This window comes from Xiphophorus couchianus, chromosome 8 (assembly GCF_001444195.1).
Source record: "Xiphophorus couchianus chromosome 8, X_couchianus-1.0, whole genome shotgun sequence".
NCBI classification, from domain to species: domain Eukaryota; kingdom Metazoa; phylum Chordata; class Actinopteri; order Cyprinodontiformes; family Poeciliidae; genus Xiphophorus; species Xiphophorus couchianus.
In genome coordinates, this window is record NC_040235.1 from 7,533,178 (window position 1) to 7,555,678 (window position 22,501).

At 37.1% G+C, this 22,501-nt stretch overlaps 1 protein-coding gene and 1 long non-coding RNA gene across 12 annotated transcripts in view; one reads left to right on the plus strand and one right to left on the minus strand.

The window, feature by feature from the left end:
- Positions 1–649: 649 nt before the first annotated feature.
- The window catches only part of grin1a (glutamate receptor, ionotropic, N-methyl D-aspartate 1a), a 52,961-nt gene continuing 31,109 nt past the window's right edge, over positions 650–22,501 (minus strand). For 2 of the 11 annotated variants that reach the window (XM_028025014.1, XM_028025007.1), the window contains 4 exons: positions 22,354–22,404; positions 15,851–15,877; positions 13,416–13,526; positions 650–2,198 (listed from right to left, as the gene is read on the minus strand). In XM_028025014.1, the coding sequence (XP_027880815.1) occupies positions 2,130–2,198; positions 13,416–13,526; positions 15,851–15,877; positions 22,354–22,404 (258 nt within the window). In that variant the 3' untranslated portion in view covers positions 650–2,129. The remainder of the gene's footprint in view (positions 2,199–13,415; positions 13,527–15,850; positions 15,878–22,353; positions 22,405–22,501) is intronic. The other 9 variants (XM_028025016.1, XM_028025015.1, XM_028025018.1 and 6 more) reach the window with 7 other exon arrangements.
- On the plus strand, positions 6,216–13,360 carry LOC114149288 (uncharacterized). Its single transcript, XR_003596480.1, has 2 exons — positions 6,216–7,202; positions 7,267–13,360. It is a non-coding gene; the product is annotated as an uncharacterized LOC114149288 (long non-coding RNA).

Sequence of the window (22,501 nt, forward strand, 5' to 3'; positions counted from 1 at the left end):
TTTTGAGAATAACTTAAAATTTTCTTTCTTTTTTAAAGAAAAACTCTGGGTCTAATCTCAAAATGTTGGAGTTTTTCTTGCAAACATAATTGTCTAGTTTCTTTTTTTTTCTTAAAATGTTCTGTGATGAGTTTCAAAATTTTTAAGTATTTTCTCATAAATATTCAACTTGTGGAGCAAGAAAGTGTTTTTTTTATTATTCTAACATTAATTTCAATTTCAGAGATTTTTCTATTAAATTTGTTACTTGTTAAATTCAGAAATTTCCAAGTTATTTCTAGAAAATTTCTGAGGTTAATCTCAAAATTTCAGTTTTTTCCTTAAAATAGTTCCAAGAAAAACAAACAAAAAAATAATAATAATAATAAAAAAGAAAATTTCTGGGACTAATCTCAAATTTTTCCCAGCAAAATTCAGAAATTGCTTCGTTTTTTTGTTTTTCTTGAAAAGTTCTGAGGTGAGTCTCAAAGTTGGACGTTTTTCTAGTAAATGTTCAACTTTTGGAGCTCAGAGGTTTTTGTGTTTTTTCAAGAAAATTTCAGAAATTAACCTCAAAATGTAAAGAAGTGTTTTGTTTCTATCTGATACGGTCACACAGAAATCATGATGTCAGTTTTTCTTCTCACCACTGAAGAACCAGAACCAGAACTTGTGGATGTCAGCGCTCTTTATTTACAGCAGTAGAAACGTGAAGGTTTAAAGCTGGAGACTGTAGGAAGAAAACAGGAACGTCGCCGTCGGGGTTTCCTGCTGCGCGTCTGGACGCGTTTCTGAGTCTCAAAAGTTCTCCGGGTTTCCAGCTGCAGCTCAACGTCCCACATATTTACACGTCGTTCAGTTTCAGTTTCCTCACAGCTCAGTTTACTGTACATGGCAAAGATGCAGAAACAAACAAAAGCACTATGTTGTGTTATCAATACAGAAGCATGCAGAGGCTTTACAAGCAGCTTGGTTCTGTTGGAAAGTAAAATGCATTCTGGGTAGTTTTGAGCTGCAGTTCCTTGGTGATTCAGCTAAATTCAGGAGACCAATCAGGATAAAGTGCACAGCGGCGCCGGACGGCTCCAGCTTGGAGGCAGCAGGTGTTTCTCACCCCCAGTAAACGGGAAACGGCCCGTTTCCCCAGCTAACCGAGACGCGGCTGCAGCTTTCGACTCACTCTGGTCGTTTCGTGCAAAAGTTCGCCACTCGGTTTTGCACGAAAGGCCGAGTGCTGGTTGGCTGGGGAACGCGGCCCTTTGATGCAACCCCTTCCAAGAGCTGGAGGCGAGAAAGACTGAGGCTGCAGGAGAGAGGAAGAGAGAATACAAAACATTTTCAAATCCATTTTATCGTCTCCTTTTTTTAAGAAATGGAAAACTAAGTAGTCAAAGCTTTTGCTAACATTTAAAAAAGCTGCCTTGGGCATGTAAGTGCAAATAAACGTTTCCTAGAAATTGCATTAATCATTGTCATCATTCAAATACATAAAGCTTCTACGTTTTCATATACAAGCACACGCATGCTTTCATTTTCACCAGAAGACACGAGAAGCTCCTTTCTAAGTGCCATTATTCCCAATAAAATGTCTAAAAACGTTTAAAGTGTCGATAAAAACTCAGATATAATTCCTATTAAAAATAATTCATCTCTAGCTCTTTTCGTATTGCAGCACAAGTCGATTCTTCTGCTCTGTTTTAGCCTCAACTGGAAGAGAAACATCGTCACCGAAAACAGATTTTCATCCCTAAAATGAACCGTTTGTCTAAAAGCTACGCAGGAAATCGATAAAAATCAAACACCGAACATTAAGTTTATGCTAGTAAAAGGACAAAACAAGGCTAAGGTAATAACATACAGAAGGAAAAGATTGTATATGTGGGTAAGATGGGATCTTCTGTGCATGCTTAGCAATCCTAAAAACATCTAAGACCAGATAGAGAATCCTGGTTTTACTGGTTTTGTTTTTAAAAAAGGTGCAAAGTTCATCAGAGTCGTTTCTTCTTCTCCAGGTTTTCAAGGAAACATGGAGTCTCTTCCTTCTTCTTCTTCTTTTGACTCGTCTGCTTCGTGAACAGCCTCAGCGTCGCTCTCTTTTCTTTTCTTTCTTTCTTTCTTTCTCTCCCTCTCTCTGTTTTTGTGTTTTGTTTCTACACCACGGTGCTGACGGACGGGTCAGACAGGTTGAGCTGGCCCGTGGCGTCAGTGGGTGGGAACTGCTGCAAACGTGACGGGAAAAATGGAGGCAAAGAACGACAAGAAACACACAGAAGAAAGTCAGTTAGCGAGAAAACGAGACGTTTTCTAAAAATCAGTGTTTGTTTCTAATGTTGTAGCGGGAGGAAGCTAAACGCTCTCAGGGAGGAAAACGAGACGGAGCAGCAACACAAACGCAGCTTTGATTTGGAGAAGAACGGAGGGAGAGACGTCACACAATTTAGACGGAAAAAAGAGAGTAAAGTTCAGATGAAAGAATAATGAACTAAAATTGGCTGGAAAAAAATGAAATACATTTGAGATTAATTTCAGAAATTTTATAGGAAAAACTGAAACTTTCAGGTTTGAAAAGTCAAAAATTTTCAACTTTTTTTTTTTTTTAACTATTATGAAATAACCTAAAATAAAATTTCTGAGCTTGAATCTATCAGTTTGATATCTATGTTAGATATTTTCTGGAAAAACTGAACATTTCTGAGTTTGAAAAGTCAAACATTTTTAAAAGTGTTTTACTTTTCTAAAGTAACCTACAATGAAATTTATTGGCTTGAAAAATGTCAGAAATTTTTTAGATTGATTTCAGAAATTTTCTAGAAAAAAATGGGATATTTCTGACTTTGAAAAGTCAAAAATGTTTTACGTTTGAATCTCAGAAATCTTATATTATATATATATTTCTGAGATTCATCTCAACATTTCAGATGTTTTTTTTCTAGCAAATTTTAGAATTTTAAATTCGTAATTTTAGGTTACTTTATACAAATAAAAAAAAAGTTTACTTTTTAAACTCAAAATTTCAAGTTTTTTCTAGAAGATTTGTAATTAATTTCCTAGTTTTGTTTTTGACTTTTAAAATTTAGAAATTTCATGTTTTTTCTAGAGAATTTTAGAAAATGTTCTCAAAATTTCAGAATTCTTTGGCTGAAATTTACTCCTTTTTTTCAAGCTACAACGGCTCCAATACGCCGTCATAGAAAGAAGCCATATTGTTTTTCTTTACAAATAAAACCAGAAAAGTGTGGCATGAATGAATATTCCACCCCTTTGACTTTGATACCCCAAAATAAAACAAATCATCTCTTTTCTACGGTGAATATTTTTAGGTGATTAGTTTTCACATTTGCACGACTGCAAAAAAAAAACAACTAGAATGTTGCATCTAAAACCAAATAAAATCATCATTTTCTCTCATTTGGCTGCAGATGTTCAACAGCTGAAACCTAAAATAAAACTTTCTGGTTAATAATTTGACCACTAGGTGGCACTCATGGCTCATTATACTTTAATTCACAGATACAGAGTTAGTAATAATTTAGAAAACAATAGTAATAATATGGGAAAGTAACGCACCCAGTCATGACACAGCAGGACACTGAACACTTTTCACAACATGAGGCCACAAATTAATAAGTAATAACTTTTTCTTCCTGTTTTTACAAACCGCAGCACATAAGATCAGCCTGTTGCCATGGTTACCATGGGGACAAAAAACAAAAATATCCAACCAAAAAATTTGATTTTCACAGATGCTTTCAGTTACGCCACAATTTTCTAATTTTGAAAAAGTGTTTTAAAGCAAAACCTTATTTTCCTTCTGTAATAATAAAATATTGTAATAATGCTGCTTTGTGTTGGTCTCCCTCATGAAGCTCCAGTCCAGCACATATAATACAACACAGGAGTGTTATTACTTTTGCAAAGCACTGGACGTTTATTATAATTTTCGCTGCTGGATTTTGCCTGAGAGCGGTTAGACGGGAGGAGGCGAGACGCCGGACAGCAGCAAGTTTAACGCAGCATCATAATTTAGCCTCAGGAGTTGGAATTCATTTTTATTAAACACATTTGTAGTTTTTCTCTGCATTGTTGCAGGAACGGCAGAGTCTCATTTTTGCAGCTTAGAGGGAACCTGAGTGAAGTTTGGCTCGTCTTTAATCTGAGGTGTCAAATGTTTGTGCAGCACAAAATTTCCATTGGTGGCGCCATCATTTTAAAGACATTCATAGAAAAGTTTCCAGAGATCATCCTCCATATCTTCAAAGCAAAAGCAGCACAAATTTAAATTTTTGCTGCACAAACATTTGACTTTTGTTATATTTGGGTAACATGGCGGCAGCTTTAAACTTTCACTAATATCTTCCAAGAAAAAGCAGCACAAACGGAGTTGTGTTGATTTTGTCGCTCATGTTGTGAGGTTTGAACAAGGTTAGTGGGCTGGTTGACCTTTTGTGACCTCTAGAAACATTTATTAACATATTCAAAAATGATAGCGGCACAAACAAAAAATTTTGCAGCACAAACATAGTTGAGATAATTGAGCTGATTGACACATTTGTTAGATTTGAGGAAAGTGGTTGGACTGGTTGACCTTTCATGACCTTTGGAAGCATTTATTAATATCTTGAAAACAATAGCGGCACAAACAACGGCTTCTGCGTCACAAAGGATGCAGAACAAAATGTTGTGGCGCTGGGCGACCTTTCAGCTTTCATTTAAATCTTCAAAGTAAAAGCAGCACAAACTAAATTTTTGCAGCACCAACAGTCGAGTTGATTGTCATCAATTGTATTTAGATTTGAAGAAGGCGGGGAAGGGGCTGGTTGACCTTTTATGACCTTTGGAAACACATTAATATCTTTAAAACCGTAGCGGCACAAACTAATCCTTGCAGCACAAACGTTTGTTGGATTTGAAGAAGTGGCCAAACTTCACTCAGGTTGAGGAGGAGAAGTTTAATTGCTGACAGATTTCAAGCTGCCGCTGCGTCAGACTCTCTGTCGCGTCTCGTCCTTCCTTCCTTCGCCGCTCTTATTTTGCGGCATCACAAAGAGCTGAGAGGGGAAACAAGATCCCGTCGTCAAGAGTGTAGCAAAACTGTTTTCTGCTGAATTTTGTCTCATTTTGGAGCAAAACAACGTGTGGAGAAACATGTCCGCCAAACATGAAGTCAACTGCAATCCCAATCGTCACATTCGTTGTTCAGGAAAAGTATTTTTATGAAACTGGAGCAGTGAGTGAGGGAAGGTGTGCCCGTCTCATCGCTAACGTTCCTATTCAAGCTGATTACGTTGCTTAGCTGCCTCTTACCTTGAGCTAACAGAGCCGAAACACTGGAGCGCCTGAGCTTATGATGCTAACATGCTAACAGAAGGAGCAACATCCAGACTGAGTGCTGTGCAAAACTTCTGTTGGTGGAAAGTTTTCAGGCTTTTTTTGGAGAACTTGGATGATTTGTTGGTTTGTTTTTATCTGAATTTGGCAGCTTTTTCAATCGAAACGCCGGAAATTTTTAATTTTGATTCACTGAAATAGTTTAGGTCCGTAAATATCTGGATATTTGTTTAAACTGTTTGGTTTTAGTAGGAATATATGAATTTCTGAAGCATTTTGATGCTTATTTTCAATAAAAGATTCAGCTATTGTTATACACTGCAAAAACAGAAAATCTGACCAACTATTTTTTTCTAGTTTCAAACATTTTTGTTCATTTGAAGTAAGAAAACTAACTTAAAAGCAACTTCTCAGCAAAATATATACCAATAATTCCAAATATGAATTAAAAATATTAATTCCACCAGCAGATTTTTTCCACGTATAATGTGGGAAAAATGTTTTCTTATAAATAAAAATAATTTGCCAGTGTAACTAGAACTTTTAATTAATATTGTCTTATTCAAATTTACTGTAATATTTGCACTAGAAACTAAACTAAATTACTTGGCAAGATTTAGTGTTTTTGCAGTGTCGTCTGAAAATAAAACAATAATTTAACAAAAAAGAAATAAAATTCCCCAAATGTATTAACTTGATTAAAAAAAACATTTGAACCATCAGAAATAATTAATATAATAAATATTGAACCAAATAAAACAAGTCCTGATCAAATTAAAATGCGTAAATATAACTTTTTAATCAATATTAAGGATTTATTGGTTTAAAAGTTACCTGTACACTAGTTTTGTCTAATTTCAAGTGTATTAAAATATTTGCACTAAAAACTAAACCAAAAATATTTGGTAACATTTTGTTTTTGCAGTGTACTGTAAGCCAAGTGTCCATAAAATGTTTTTTTTTTTTTTTTTTTAAATTTCCTCTAACAATTGTAACAGATTATATCTTTGTTGGCTTTTTGTAACAAAAGAACCTCAAAACTTGTACATCAGAGGACGCACCTTAAACAAAAATGAAAACTTTCTCATGAAAAAGCTGCCAAAAGCCAAAGAAAACCTGAAATCCGACTTTAAAAGGTCACAATAACATCTAACGAGTCGACTGAAGACTTTTGCACAGTACTGATCATTTTTTAACCTCCAGAAATCAGTTTTGGATGTTCCTCGTCGTCAGACAGCTTACAGCCCCGTTTGCTCTCCGTATACCTTCCATTCCCTCCAGGGCGTTTTTAACGGCGTCAAGTGGACCAGTCAAAGTAAGACATTCTACTGACATCACAAGCACAGGTAAGGCTTATAAAGCTGCTTATTCCAGAGGACAGTCTACACACTGTTGCTACGGTAACTACAGCTAGGACAGGTAAAGGAGTCGGCATGCTTGCAGAGGAAGAGAGGAGCGGTGTGGCATGTGGGTGAGGGACACTGACACTCAAGTCCATTGATATCCATTAATATAAAAAAGAAGAACATTGATATAAAATTAAAATAATGGTCAAAGACTGGAGATGGTTGGTATTTAGATTTAAAATAACCATATCTTGATTAAATTTCTCATTTTGTCCCCCCAATCGGGGCTCCAGAGCCAACTTTCCAACCTTAAACTACACAAATTAACAACCGTATAGAAATAAAACTTTGGAGGAAACTTTGGCAGCAGAAAAACAGATTTTAAAAATAGCCTAAATCTATTTTAGCCATTTTTAAGAACGTAGCTGATATACGATACATGTGCCTTGATAAATACCCCAAAATACAAGAGTCAAACGTTTCCAGGTTATTTTCTTTCTCTCCGCAGATGTTCAGATAAGTAGTAATGTTGAGGTGAAGCACCTTCAGGTGACCTCAGGGTCAACGTTAAGCAGATTCAGGTGACCTCAGGGTCAACGTTAAGCAGATTCAGGTGACCTCAGGGTCAACGTTAGGCAGCTTCAGGTGACCTCAGGGTCAACGTTAAGCAGATTCAGGTGACCTCAGGGTCAACGTTAGGCAGCTTCAGGTGACCTCAGGGTCAACGTTAGGCAGCTTCAGGTGACCTCAGGGTCAACGTTAGGCAGCTTCAGGTGACCTCAGGGTCAACGTTAAGCAGATTCAGGTGACTTCAGGGTCAACGTTAGGCAGCTTCAGGTGACCTCAGGGTCAACGTTAGGCAGCTTCAGGTGACCTCAGGGTCAACGTTAAGCAGCTTCAGGTGACCTCAGGGTCAACGTTAGGCAGCTGCAGGTGACCTCAGGGTCAACGTTAGGCAGCTTCAGGTGACCTCAGGGTCAACGTTAAGCAGATTCAGGTGACTTCAGGGTCAACGTTAAGCAGCTTCAGGTGACCTCAGGGTCAACGTTAGGCAGCTTCAGGTGACCTCAGGGTCAACGTTAGGCAGCTTCAGGTGACCTCAGGGTCAACGTTAAGCAGCTTCAGGTGACCTCAGGGTCAACGTTAGGCAGCTGCAGGTGACCTCAGGGTCAACGTTAGGCAGCTTCAGGTGACCTCAGGGTCAACGTTAAGCAGCTTCAGGTGACCTCAGGGTCAACGTTAGGCAGCTGCAGGTGACCTCAGGGTCAACGTTAGGCAGCTTCAGGTGACCTCAGGGTCAACGTTAAGCAGATTCAGGTGACCTCAGGGTCAACGTTAAGCAGCTTCAGGTGACCTCAGGGTCAACGTTAGGCAGCTGCAGGTGACCTCAGGGTCAACGTTAAGCAGCTTCAGGTGACCTCAGGGTCAACGTTAAGCAGCTTCAGGTGACCTCAGGGTCAACGTTAGGCAGCTGCAGGTGACCTCAGGGTCAACGTTTTGTCACTTCAAACTTTTTCCGTTCAATTCCTCAAACTCACAAAGAAACGATTTTGAGCTCAACTGTAAAAGAAATGCAAAAAACCTGAAACTCTCATTGCTTCAAGCAAACGCTTTGGGTGAATTGGCCACTCATTCACTATATAGTGTGCTGCACAGCGAGTCGTCCATTTTGTAATAAAAATTATTATTATTTTTATTACAGTAACTTTTCAACAGCTTATTAAAAACATCTGCTGGTATAGTAAAATGTTCATTTTATTGATCTGGACAGATCATAAAGAAATGCAGTCTATCAAACAGGATATAGTGTTAGCATGTCAATGCTAATATTAGCAAAAACAAACTGTTTTTATTGTTATCTGCTATATAATCCACTAAATATTTGTTACGTTGAACATTAAATATGCTAATAGAGAAAACGTTTAATTCATGAGTTTATGTGCAGCATAATGTAGTACTGTCTGAGCAAACAGAGAGCTAAATTAGCATTATCATGCTAACATTAGCATTACCAAACGTGTATATACAGCACAATTATTTTATTATTACTTGGCACACTAAATGTAGATGCTACATAAGTTGTGCCCTGAATCAACAATTAAGTGTATTGTAGTTGTGTTTAATCAAATATCATCAATGCTAGTGCTAACAGGCTAATGCTAAAGTTTAGTTGTAGTTGTTCTACCATGTAGTTGACTAGAAATGTGTTTTCTTGTACAGTAAATGTATTTTACAGAGGCACTGTATACAATATTAAGATGTGTAAGTGATGCTGACTTAGCCAACAAAGGATAATGTTAGCATGTAATCAGCAAATGTTGGCATGCTAATGTTAATATTCAACAATCATTTTATTTTTAATTCAATATTGGGTACTAAAAATGCTCCACATGCTAAATACACTGTAAAGATGGTGTCAGGTGTAATATTGTGCTATCTAAGATAACCTAGCTTGATGCTGGTGTTGTAATGCTAATGCTAGCATGCTAATGCAAAACTTAAATTGTAATTTCTTTTATCGCCAAAATATTGCACCACAAAATTGTCACATATATGAGTTAAAAAGAAAATTAATGTAGCATCTTTTTGGCATATGCTGCAATAAATGTACAAAACACAACGTTAGCATTTTGATATTGACGTTAGTGTTGTACCACAAATGTTCAACTATATTTTACACCTATCATACAGTGCACTAGAATTTTTTTCATGGTGCAGAAATTTTCTTTAAAATGCATCAATTATTAGAGTTAGCATTCGCAGGCTAACATTAATGTCATGTAAAGTGTATCTGTAGTCATTTTTAACCAATCATTCAACATGTCAACATGTTAATGTTAAAATGTTTAGTAACATGTTAACATTACTGTTAACTAAAGATTAGCCATCGTTATTAATCTTGTTTATCCGTTAATGTACTAAATGAATATTGTGGACTGCTTCCATTGTTATATGCTAACGCCAATGTTAGCAAGCAAATTATAATTTCTAGCTGTATATTTTCATCTTCTATATAACGCAGTAGAAACTGTTTCATATTAAGGTAAAAATACTGTAAAGGTTGTGAAGTGAATCAGTTATCAAGAAGAGCAATGCAGTACTCCATGTTAGCGCTAACACTATTATGCTAATGCTAATGTCCAACTTTATTTCAAAAGACAGATCACAAGACATTTGATCCAGTAAACTAACTCCACAAAAAATTAGCTCTGTGACAATTATTATTACTGTTATGCAGTGAATCCTGAGCCAAGTAACTGCAGTGTTAGCATGCTAACGCTAATGAGCGACACAAACTTATTGGAGGATTTAATATGTTATCAATGTCTGCTATGATAGGAGCAGTTTCAGTTAAGTACCTTGTTTTGATAAGTAGTAAATAGGTTTTTTTTCATAACTGGTTTACGATAATCAGACTCCGACAAACATTTTGAAGCTCCAACATGTCCAAACAAACCCACTTGCTGCGCTGCACCTTTAATCAGATAAAGCTTGACATGTGGCTTCAGCTGGTGCATGTTTAAGTAATTATTCTGGCACTCAGTGGGATGTTCTACTAACGTGGGGAATCGAGGTCAATCTGGTGGAAATTTAAAACAACCAACAACCAAACAGGTGTTTTATTTTTACTCAGGAACAAAAACCCAAAGGAGGAAAATCCGTCCCTCTTCTTGACCTACAACCAACCAGAAAACAATTAGCAGCACTAATAAGTTTAGATAGGTAAAATTTTAAGTTTTAGGAACAATGAGTAACAGCTACATCCTTTTATTAAGTGTAGGATGACCCTGCTGTTCCCTCTCTGACTGCATTTTCAACCTAAAACAGACAAACTAACATTTAAATACAGTAAACATCAAATGTACTCTTCGATTAAAAAGTACAAAACAATTTACCTCAATTCAGCTTAATTCACTGTGGTTGTACACCCAGTCTTTGAAAATAAAGAACTACTATGACACTACCTCATTGATTAAATTTCCCACATTTTTTAACATATTTGCTCTGCAAGGGATCATTTGTTTATAAATAAAAATACATGACCAGAATTTACCCAATGCCTCAGAAGATCTGGGAATAAAGGAGATATAACGATAAAAAATGTGTTTTATGGCACAGAAAATGTGTTGTAGAGACGCTGTACATGGCATTTGTTAAGAAGTGTACTGTTAGCATGTTAATGCTAATGCTAGCATGCTAAACCTTAAGCAATAATGGACATTAAAGCTCAACGATCCTTCTTTTTATCATGATCGTAGTACAGAGTTGTTGAGATTAGTTTAAAAAAGGTAAAGTAACCAAAACTATCTTTAGCAATCCAGAGGTTACGTTAGCATGTTTACGCTAATGTTTCTGAGCAATTAATCTAATGCAGAAGCACAACAATCATCCGGACCTGTAAAGTCGTCCTCCTGTTAGCTAATTCTGGAGCGCTAGCTACAACATTTGTTCCCACTGAGAAAAAGATGCTATGCTAAGGCTAACAAATGTTAAGTGAAGCTAGCCCTGCTAGCTATATCTACTTTGTGAACAAAATATAGTGACTGAGTGACATTCACATTTCAAAGACAGCTGCAGTCGTTGAAAATATTAAAAAAAAAATAATTATGCTTGTCCTGTGATAGAGTCTGACAGTCCTCAAAATCTGTTGCATGATTACAAAAGAAGAAGAATTCAAACAGAAACGAAGACAGTCGCCTTCACCTGAAAATACAACCTGAAAGAGACATGCACAGTTCAGACCACAAGGAAAATAAAGAACTGTGACAAAGAAAACATGAGAAATCAAAAGATTATCAATAAAAATCCATGAGTGTAATCCTGAAAATAGACATGTTGTTAAGTCAGTCAACACGGTGGGTTTCTTCTCAGGAGGACTGGCCATCACTACTGCCTTGATTATGAATTTGGAAAGAAAACAAAACAACAAAAACAACATGAAACCAAAGTTACGGAACACCAGCGCATGCTCGACAAAACATGATCAAAACCCAAACTGAGGAAAGTGCAGGGTTGGTTGCAAAGGAACTGTGGATACACACAGGATCAAGCAGTCAAAATGACTCCACACAATCATATGAACAGACAGGATCACACACTGCAGCGCCACCACCAGGAAAACCACTGCCATAACCCACACCGAAACCAGGTTAGGAGGGAAGAGCAGCTCAAGACAAAACACGGCTTGCTGGCTTTTGTCGCCCCCGTCCTCTTGAAGACCCCAAGTGTCCCTAGAGACCCCGGATTATCGGGAGGCTTTAAGGAGACGCTTTATTTTGAAGGGGTGTGAATAAAACAGACGGCAGACTGTGGTAAACATGGAGGAGTCTTCAAGAGTGTTTATGACTGTTGTCGTTAAGTGTGATTCGGTAAATAATAACACTTTTAATGAAAAGTTGACATTGTTTAAGATGTTTTCTTGACAACTAGACATTAGACAAGAAATTATAAATATGTTATAACAGGTATTGATTGTCAGACTTTAAAACGTTATGTAGCTTTGTGTGTGAATATTACATTACTCTATAATTTATTGTTAGTCTTTTTGAATTAATTTGCAAAGTTCATAAGTGTTATAACATATTTATTACAGATTATGAAGACATGATTAATGTCAAGTATATAACAAAGACATTTATTGTTTTGGATATAGTCAAGTTGTCTTTGTTGTGACTACTTGATATTAACCAAGACAAAAATGTATTTTTGACAACCAGACATTAACAAAGATATTATTATCCATCATAAATACGTTATAACAAGTGTTGACTATCAAACTTTAAAAAGTTATGCAGCTTTATGTCTTAATATTACATCACTGTCATTTATTGTTCGTCTTTTTGAATTAATATGGATAGTTCATATGTGTTATAACACATTTATTACAGATTACGATGTCTTATCAATGTCCAGTTATCATAGTAAAAACAACTTTGTCTTTGTTATGACAACTTGACATTAACCAAGAAATTATAAACTGTTATAAATATGTACTGACTATCAAACTTTAAACATTAGATTATGATGTCGTGGTTAATGTCAAGTTAACAAAAACATTTATTGTTTTGGATATCAAGTTGTCAAAAGTTATTTTCCGTCTTGGTTAATGTCAAGTTGTCATAAAAATGTTATAGCAAGTATTGATTATCAAACTCTAAAAGGTTATACAGCTTTATGGCTTAATTTTAATTTAATTAATCCTACAATATTCCAGCAAAATGTCCACAAAGCACTTATGAACTTTGCCTATTTATTCAACTTGACTTTATGTCAAATTGTCATTACAAATACATTTTTCTTTTTTAATGTCAAGTCGTCATAACAGACATTTTAAACCAAGTCAACGTTTTATTAAAAGTGTCATTATTTACGGACTGACATTAACGACAACAGTAAGACACTCCTGAAAACTCCTTTATGTTTACGACAGTCTTACGTCAGTCTCACACACAGCCCTTCAAAATAAAGCGTTTCCGTTTTCTCCTCTCAGCTGCTAACCTCGGCCACCCTGACCTAGGATCCTTCGCTGGTCGACGCTAACGGAGCGGTAAACCCTACATGGTGATGGCTGATCGATGGCAAAAGGGACAGACACTTGGCTGTGCAGAGTCGCGTGGAAATGAGTGGGCTGGACATGGGACTCGTTCGGATGTGGGGGGATGTATGCAGAGAGGACAGCGGAGGAGAGAAGGAGGTGAAACCAGAGACAGAAAAGGAGGAGAGAAACGTGGAGTGGAGGTCGTTGATCCTTCGTCTCCTTACCGTGTCTTTGGAGGACCTACGTCTCTTGATGCTGGAAGCCAGGGTGGTACTGATGGACCTAAAAGAGGCTTTCTTTTTGGGGTCGGGCTCTGCTCTACCACTTTTCCTATCCTAAAATGAATATATGTAGAAACATTATTCGTGCGCTACGGCCGGGGTGACGACTGTGCCGCTCAGTCTCACCCAGTCGCTCTACACCCAGCACCCGACACCCCACCTTAGTGTCTACGTTTTTTTAGAAAGGATCTTGTAGGACAAACACTAGAGCATTTAAAAAAGTAAAAAGAAAATGAAAGGAGGGAGGAAGACAGAAAGGGATAAAGCTTGTCATTAGATGTGTGTCTGTTCTAGGTCTTACTGCACAGGATGGTGGAGTAGTCCTCCACAAATGTGCTCAAACATCCTCGGAAATGCACTGGGATGAGTGATGACTAGAAAAGATGTCAGTGATTGTGATATTTATATTTACTTAGAGCATCTAAATGAATGGCTGCTGCCTGAAAACACCCAACGGATCGTAGCCTTGAAATGGGTTGACAAAAAATGCTAAACATGACCTATTGAGGTACGATGGATGTGAAAAGTTTGCACTCCTGGGTTTTTGTGATTTAAAGAAATTATCAAGATATTTTTGATGCTACTAATACTTGATTGAAGTTCTTTGCCTTTAAAGGGCATCTTGAGTTGGCAACAACGCTGAAAATCTGTCAGATTGACTCCAGTTGGGAGATTTACTTTAACTAAACCATATGAGATTTTTAAGCACTTAACACAACATCTAAATTGGATCTGAATCCAGTTTTGTTAAGTTATCCAGATTTGGACTAGTTGTTCTTCAGATCAAACTTCAAACTTTCCCAAACTAACAAACACTCATGGACCACCTAACTAGAAATTGCCCCCACAATAACACAACATCTCAATATTTACAACGTGAAGTAAAAATATCCGTCCCTTAACTCATTGTTTTTGTTCCTCCTACTGAAGGGCGATACTGTTTAGTAAACGAGATCGGCTACAATAAAGTTCTGTGCAATTTGTAATTTAGAAAAAAAATAGATTTGAGTTGCTTTGGCAAAAACAAACATTTTCTTTCAGCCAGTAGGCAGCCCAACATTAATACATTTATTTTAGGTGTTATGATGCAGTTAGTCAGCGTGGGGCGTCACTGGCATATAGTGTTCATATTTTATAAATATGTTTGTTTAAAAATGTGAGAAAGCCACAATATTCTGTTTATTAATTCAGTATTTAACACAGTCGATACAAAATAATGTTAAAATTAGTTTGTTTGTTTTTTATTCAGCATATTATATTTACTCAGTCATGTCATGGAAAGACAGTCGGCACTTTTCAGACAAGAAAATAAAAGTTGTTAAGAAAATGGCCTCTCATCAATTAATTGTCAGTTGATCAATAAGATCAATCAATTTTATTTTAACTCATTAATTGATATTTATCCTCATTTCGGAGGAACATTTCCAGACTCAACATCGTCTCATTTCTTTACATCACAAAAACAAATCATCTTCAGAGTTGTGTGCAAACTTTGCACATTCAGTGCAGTACGACGTTAAACGACAGCGTATCAGGGCCATCATTGATACAAAAACCAGAAAACTTTTGCCAAAAAACGCAGAAACTTTCTAGAAAACAACAAGGAAATTTCTGAGTTAGAAAAGTCGAAAATTTCCTAGAAATTTTTAGATTAACCTCAAAAAATTTCCAGAAAAAAACTACAAAATTTTACGATTGAGCTCGGAAACTCTAGAAAAAACCAGGACATTTTTGAGTAGGAAAAAATTTACATTTTTGAGTTTAACAAGTCAAACATTTGCCAGGAAAAAACTCAGAAATGTTTTAGAAAGAAACATGGAAATTTCTGAGTTTGAAAAGTCAAAACTTTTTAACTTTTAAAACTCTGAAAATATCCACTTTTTTCTAAACGTTTTCTGAAAATCTCACAATTTCTGAGTTTTTTTTTTCTAGCAAACTTTGAACTTTCAAAACTCCAAAATGTCCAAATTCTTTCTGTAAAATTTCTGAAAACAATCTCAGGGGAGTCTGATTGTTTTTGTAGCAAATTTTCAAGTTTTGAAACTCCAAAATTTCTACTTTTTTCTAGAAAATTTCTGAGACTAATGTAAAGATTTCAGAGTTTTTTGGCAGAAATGTACTCCTCCTTTCTCCTTTTCTACCCACAATGCCCCTAATGCACCGTCACAACGTCACGATCGAAGCTCTAGCGAATACTTTCACTTACTTTTCAAAACAAAAAGTGGAGAAGTTATTTCAGAAATAACTTCTGCAACCATTTTGGCGCCCTCCCTCCCTCACACCATCAGAGCCCCACAGCTACTCTCACAATGACTGCATGGTTTGTGTGCAGAAATAAACAAAACCAAATAAATAAACTCATATTAATGTATTCTTACATCCTGAGTCTCTACAGAGGAAGAGGGCTGCATAGGGGGGAGAAAAGAAAAATAAAATAAATTTCCATCCACCTGATTATTACTTTATACAAGATCCTTAAGCAAAAGCCAAGGGAACTAAAAAAATAAAAATTGATAAAAAAATAAATTAAAATGTGGCGAATATTTATTTAAAAACGTCTAGCAAAGCAAACATCCACATCCAAAGCCAGGCAGGTATAAAAAAGTGAGAAGCTACAGTTTTGGATGCATATCGAAGGGAAAACAATAGCGACAAAAGTCAGTAACTGAAGCCCATTTAAAGTCATTATACCGTAAAGCGGTATAATGGAAATTCACCCCACACACAAGGGAATGTGATGGAGCATGACTGGGTGGAATGGGTCCCTAATGCAGCAGCAAACCCATGTTATTAACTAAATTAAACCTTATATGAAGCAGTTTAAATAACCAACTATATGATGAGATTAGCAAAGATGCTCCTTCCTAAAAAATAAATAAAAATAAACGAAAAAGAAGCGCTCTAAGATGGATGTTGGTTAAAGAATATGTGGTGGACAGTTTGGGGTCGGGCAGTGTGGTGTGAATTTCAACATGCCTTCATGGATGGAGGGGCGTCATAAGGAAGGAAAACATAGAATAATAATAATAATAATAATAATTAAACATTAAACAAAGAGCAGCACAGAGCGATGGCGGCCAGCGCTGGGCCTGCGGAGCATCGCCTCTCATCAGGTCACATGACTCGGCTGTGTCAGCAGGACTTTCACTTCAGGAGGTTAGCAGGAGATCGCCGCTTCACATTCAGTAACGGAAAGTAAAAAAGAACAAAATCTGTTTGTTTTTCCTGTTGAAAGATGAGACCTCATGTTGGTAAATAGTTATGCAAAGTGGCAACGCTTTATTAGGAGGAGAGCACAAGGCTGCCATGACGACGTCTGAAACATGGAGGAGTATTTAGAAAAGTTTACTGCTTTTATGAAGTTTTTATTCGGTAAATAAAGACATTTTTAATGCAAAGTTGCATTAAAACCTGAATGAAAAGTGTTAACTTTACAATACTTGGCAAATAAAGATAATTGTAAAAGAAAGTTGTGTTAAAACTTTAATTAAAAGTCCATTAAAAGTGTCAACTTTGCAATATCCTGTAAATAATGTTATTTTATAGCAAAGTTGCATTGCATTGAAAGTGTTAACTTTGCCTTATTTGGTAAATTATGACACTTTTGAATCAAAGTTGCATTAAAGGCCATTAAAAGCGTCAACTTTATAATATCCTGTAAATAATTATATTTTAGAGCAAAGTTGCATTGCATTGAAAGTGCTAACTTTGCCTTATTTGGTAAATTATGACACTTTTGAATCAAAGTTGCATGAAAATATGCATCAAAAGTCCATTAAAAGTGTGAACTTTACAATACTTGGTAAATAATGACACTTTAAAAGTAAAGTTTCATTAAAACTTGCATTGAATGTCCATAAAAGTGTCATTATTTACCAAATGACACTTCATCTGTAAACTCCTCCATGTTTCTGACGGCGTCCTGTCGGTCTTATCCCCCCTTCAAATAAAATGTTACCGAGTTCGTTTTGCGTCACAAGATAAAAACAACAAAATCAAAATAAATCGAAGCCCGAGTGACGACACATCCCTTCTTCTGGTAACGTTTAGCAGGTGAAGCCGCCTGGCGGCTCGGAGGCCTGATGAGGCCCTGATCGTGTCGGCCATGCTGGGCATGCGGAGTCATCAGACCAAGCCAGGAATGGGACTTATGCACCAAATAAACGGCGGCCGCCTGTTTCCCGCCGGAAACAAACTGCAGCGTTAATCTGTTACCGTCGCTCAGCTTCAGAGCCTGGTGCTTTTTCAAGGTGTGGCCAGTTTTAGTGGTTCAGAGAGTGCACCTCTGAGTAAGATCTGCTTCAAAAGGTGAAGCTAAAGCTCAAGACGGGAAGCGCCTCAGCATGAGAAATGGCAACAGTGATGTAAATCTTTAGAATGTAAGATGGTGCAATCAAAGGAGAATCCTTTATTCCAAGCTTTAGTTTCATTTCTGTTGGCTTTTATTTAGCCTAATTAGCTGTCAGCTTTATTTATAGCTTGTGCACCTATCTTAGTTTTTAGATCACTTAGCTATTAGCTGTGAGCAGTTAGCTTCACTCTTAGTCTGTTACAGCAGCTTAAGTCTTAGCTTGTTTATCTGTCATTTTCTGCTAGCTTAAGCATCTTTTGTCTTGACTCTCAATCTAAACAGCTTGATTTTTAACTAAAGTTCTTGTTAGCTTCCACTTTAGCTTAAGTAGTCAATGGCTACTTAGCTTGTGTAGCTGTTAGCTGTTTTCTCAGACAGAACTGTTAGTTTTCCCTAAGCTTAGGTAGCTGATAGCTAGACCCTCAACCTTACTAGCTGTTTCTAGCAGTTAGCAGTTAGCTTGGCCTTTAGACTACTACAGCTTGTTTAGCTGCTCATTTTCTGTTAGCTTAAGCATCTTTTAGCTTGGCTCTCAGTCTGAGCAGTTTGATTTTTAACTGAAGTACCTGTTAGCTTCGGCTTTAGCTGAAGTAGTCATTGGCAACTCAGTCTGTGTAGCTGTTAGCTCTAGGACAGTATTCTCAGTATGAGTAGCTATGAGCTTAATAATTGCGTAGCTTTTAGCTTGGCTCTTAGCTTGAGCTCCTGGTTCCTTAATTCAGATTACATATCCATATGCTTGACTTTTAAATTGTAAAACTGACTCTGACTTGGATTAGCTGTTAGCTGATTTTAGCTAAAGTAGCTTTTGGTTTGAATTATACCCAGATCCGCCGTTAGCTTCGGTCGTAGCTGTTTAGCGGTTCATTTGATATAACGCTTCTCATTACATTATTATTTCTATTCATCACTTAAACTCTGTAGGAAGAAACGTCGTTATTCAAGACAAAAGGTTACAACAAAAAACAAACATTTGTAAAATAACAGCGGTTATTCATGGCTCTTCATTGAATTAATCTGAATAGCATTACATTCTTAGGAAAATATATATTCTTATGATGTTAAAACCTAGACACAAATTTAAATAAATATATAAAAATATACATCATAAGGATCTACATCACAATTAAGATAGAAAAACAGCTTAGTCCCTGTGAGTCATGCATTAAACCTTACAGCTTTTGCACAAAAAAAAGCAGCATCTTGCACAGATTTAGTCAGATGTGCACTTTCTCTGAAGCTACATTTATTTTTGAATGTGCACAGTCCTCCATAATGCTGTAATACACTAACCTGAGGCAGGATAGGCACACAATTACATATGAAAGACATACAAGCAGTCAAAATGATCCCAACGATGAGACTGCAGGTTTTTCTGCTTGCCGTACTAAGGAAGGAGGACGGCACATAAACTGATCTTATATCTCCGTCATCATGATTTGTGTCCTACATAAGCAAGTTGTCACTTCCAATTTATGAAAACTGGAGCGTGGAGTAATCAGCGCGCCCAGATAGGATTCGAAATAACATTCAAGCTGAACTAATTGAATTAGTTGGACTCTGCAGGCGCCCTCGGTGGTTGTTCTGCAAGATGCCGCTGCAAATACGTCTCCACAGTGACGGTCAGTAAGCAGCGGCGGCCATCTTTGTCCGCCAGACAACGAGATCCTCAGAATATCAACATGTTATGTGTCGTTCTCCTTTCTCAGTGATGCCACCCTGCATGCATTCAATCTGCTTCATGTTTCTGAAACTTGAACATCCATATGAGGAGACTAACAGATAGGTCTATCAGCGTGACGTAGACGCCGTTAAACAGGCACTTACATTCATACTGTACCTTCCTCCAGTCCCTGCTGTGTCATTCCAGCAGGGACAAACACAGACAGACAGACAACAGACACACTGCCAGGGCCGGATCACTGACTCTCAGTGCGATCGGCCGTCAAACCACAGAAAATCTGAGTAACGTTCAGAAACCTCACAGCTGCACTGATTGCATCGGAGCACAGCTGCAAATCATATTCTTGATTGGCCGAATAAAGGAACTTTTTCCTGCTGCTGCTTGATTAGAGCTGAAATCAGTCAACCCGAGTAAAAAAAGCAGATTCAGACGGATACAGTACCGTGCAAAACTGTTGAGTCATGCTTTAGCTCTTTGTTTAGCCTTCATGTTCGTTAGCCGAGAAAGTTTGTAGTGAAGTGTGAATGTGCAATTGAACTCTGGTCCATCTGCAAACCTATTGGTTTGGTTGAACTCTATAGATATGTTGCAAGATCCTGTTCACTAACAATGACTAGCGTTCGTTTTAACTGTCAAGTTCTCAACGTAACGTGCTAAAATGGCTTAAATGTTCGCCTGCTACAAGAAAAAGGATCCAGTGCTTTGCTAATAATTGCTAACACAACAAGTGGATAACAAGATCAGGTTATCCACTTGTTTAAATTAAGAAAATATTGCGAGGAAGAGGGAAGTAGTTCAGTTATGCTAGCTTGACTATGACAACCGTAACATGTAGATGTGCTGCAGAATTCTGTGTGTTTTGGTTTATTTAAAATCTAAAAAAAATGGAACCTAAACACACCAACTCTGGCAGATCATTAGCAGAGCAGGTGCTTAAATTAGCAGTGTTAGTTTAGCTAATAGCAGTGTCAGCTAATCTACCACAGCAATCACTTATTAATAATCACAAAATAAACATCAAGCCTAAAAACATAAAACTGTAACGGACTGAATGTTCTGTTCTTTGTGTGGGAAATGTTTGAGTGTATTTTGGTGTTGAATCCTGAAACATAAAGTTGTCAGTTGCCATGGAAACTAGTCTGGGTGTAGAGTAGCCGACAGAGAGAGCGAGAAAAGAGAAGAATACAAGAGGTTTTGAGTTGTTCTTTAGCGTATTTTCCTGCGTTTTGTTGCTGTGGCACTACACTGGATTAATGATAGCTACATCTCCAGGTTTCATTTAATTAACTGAGTTGTTCTACCGCGGCAGCGCGGCGATGGATGGCATGTGAAAGAGTCGTCTTTTTGCCCTCCATATTTGGCCGCATGTGTGACATTCTGCGTAAATGCAACCAAAACTAATTTGAGAGTCTAAAGTTAGCGGGAAGAAATTCTACAACTGCTAAACTTTTACGGCTCTCCGTGTTTACATTTCATGAAGAAGGAAGCTGCGCTAATTGTTTTCCTCAGAGGTTTTTGTGTTGTTTCTTTCGGTAATACTTGGTGCAGCGCCCCCACAGGCGAGGAGGGGAACAGGCGTATCAATTAGTTTGGTTAGTTTGACACAATGCAGTGTGAAAGCGAAACACAGCAACTGAAAATGTAAGAAATGTTGCAGTTGTGGGAGAACACCCTGAAAAACTTTCAAAGTTTGATCTTTGTCTTTGCCTCAGCAGATCTTAATAATCATAGCGACCATGAACTCTCATAAATCTTAATTTTACTAATCTCATAAAATTTGAGTCAACAAATAAATCACAAAATTTTTGTTTCTGTTTTTTGTTGGAAATTTAGTAAAATATTTTTTTAATATTCCCGACCTGAATAAAATAATTTCATTTGGACTCACTAACATAATTTAAACAGAATAAACATTTTAAAAATTTAACATTACAAAGTTGGCTTAACGTAGAAATGAGTTCAGAAGTTGAAAACATTTTTTTAAATAAAAGCTTTAAAAAGTTGAGGCAACATTTAAAAAATTTCTCTTAACTAATCATTTTTATTTTAATATAATTTCTAAAGACAGTTAAGTGTTTTGAACTTGACAGCTAAAGTCAAAGCAACAAGAAAACTAAACTGAGTCAAGTGGAGTGACCAAACTCTGTTTTACAGTGCAATCTTTTCAAAAGGCCAAAAATTTTCTCCTTCAGAAAGTGGATGGCACTGATTAATATATTTTAATGTAGCATTTATCAACCGTTTTAACCATTTTAAATGTTTTTTTGTGGCATTGAACTTTAATCTTGGCAATCCGACAGGAAATGAACGAAACATTTAAAATTAATCCCAAACAGTGAGAGTTTAAATACCAAACATGAAGCTTTTGCACAGTACTGTACGTGAATAGTAAAAATAAATAAACCAGAAATCTCTAACCTGGAAGAACATGTTGAAGGTTTGTGTGAACTGACCCTTTAAACAGATTGTTTTATGATTGTGCTGCTCTGCAGAGCCTCAAGCGTGTTTTTCCTGCTCTGCTGCACGTCATGTTTCTGCTGTCTAGCAGTAAAAATGGGTCGCTACTGTCCGACTCAGACAAAGCATTGATTGTTTTTATGCTCTATTTGTATGTTTTGCTCCTGGCTGTTGAGAGAGAGAAGAGGTCAATGTTGGGACAATCAAAGCATCAGTTCTGCTAAAACCACTGCTACTTTTCTTTGACCTTACGAAGCAGATCAGCTTAAAGAAACACTCCACCATGCCATGAAGCAGCTAAGAGAGGTTTTACATGACATCACTATGTTAGAGGCGACTTAGTTTACTTATTTTCTACTAGCGAGCGGTGACGTAGGAGTGCTACATACTAACGAGGGAGTCCCAGTCACCGCTTGACTTCCAGAGGCTTCCTTACTGTCCTGCAGGCACACACAAGAGATACGGCTGCAGTTCGACTCCTGAAAACAATCCGGACCCTGAAAGCGGCCTTCCAGAACCCGCAGGGACGACATAGAG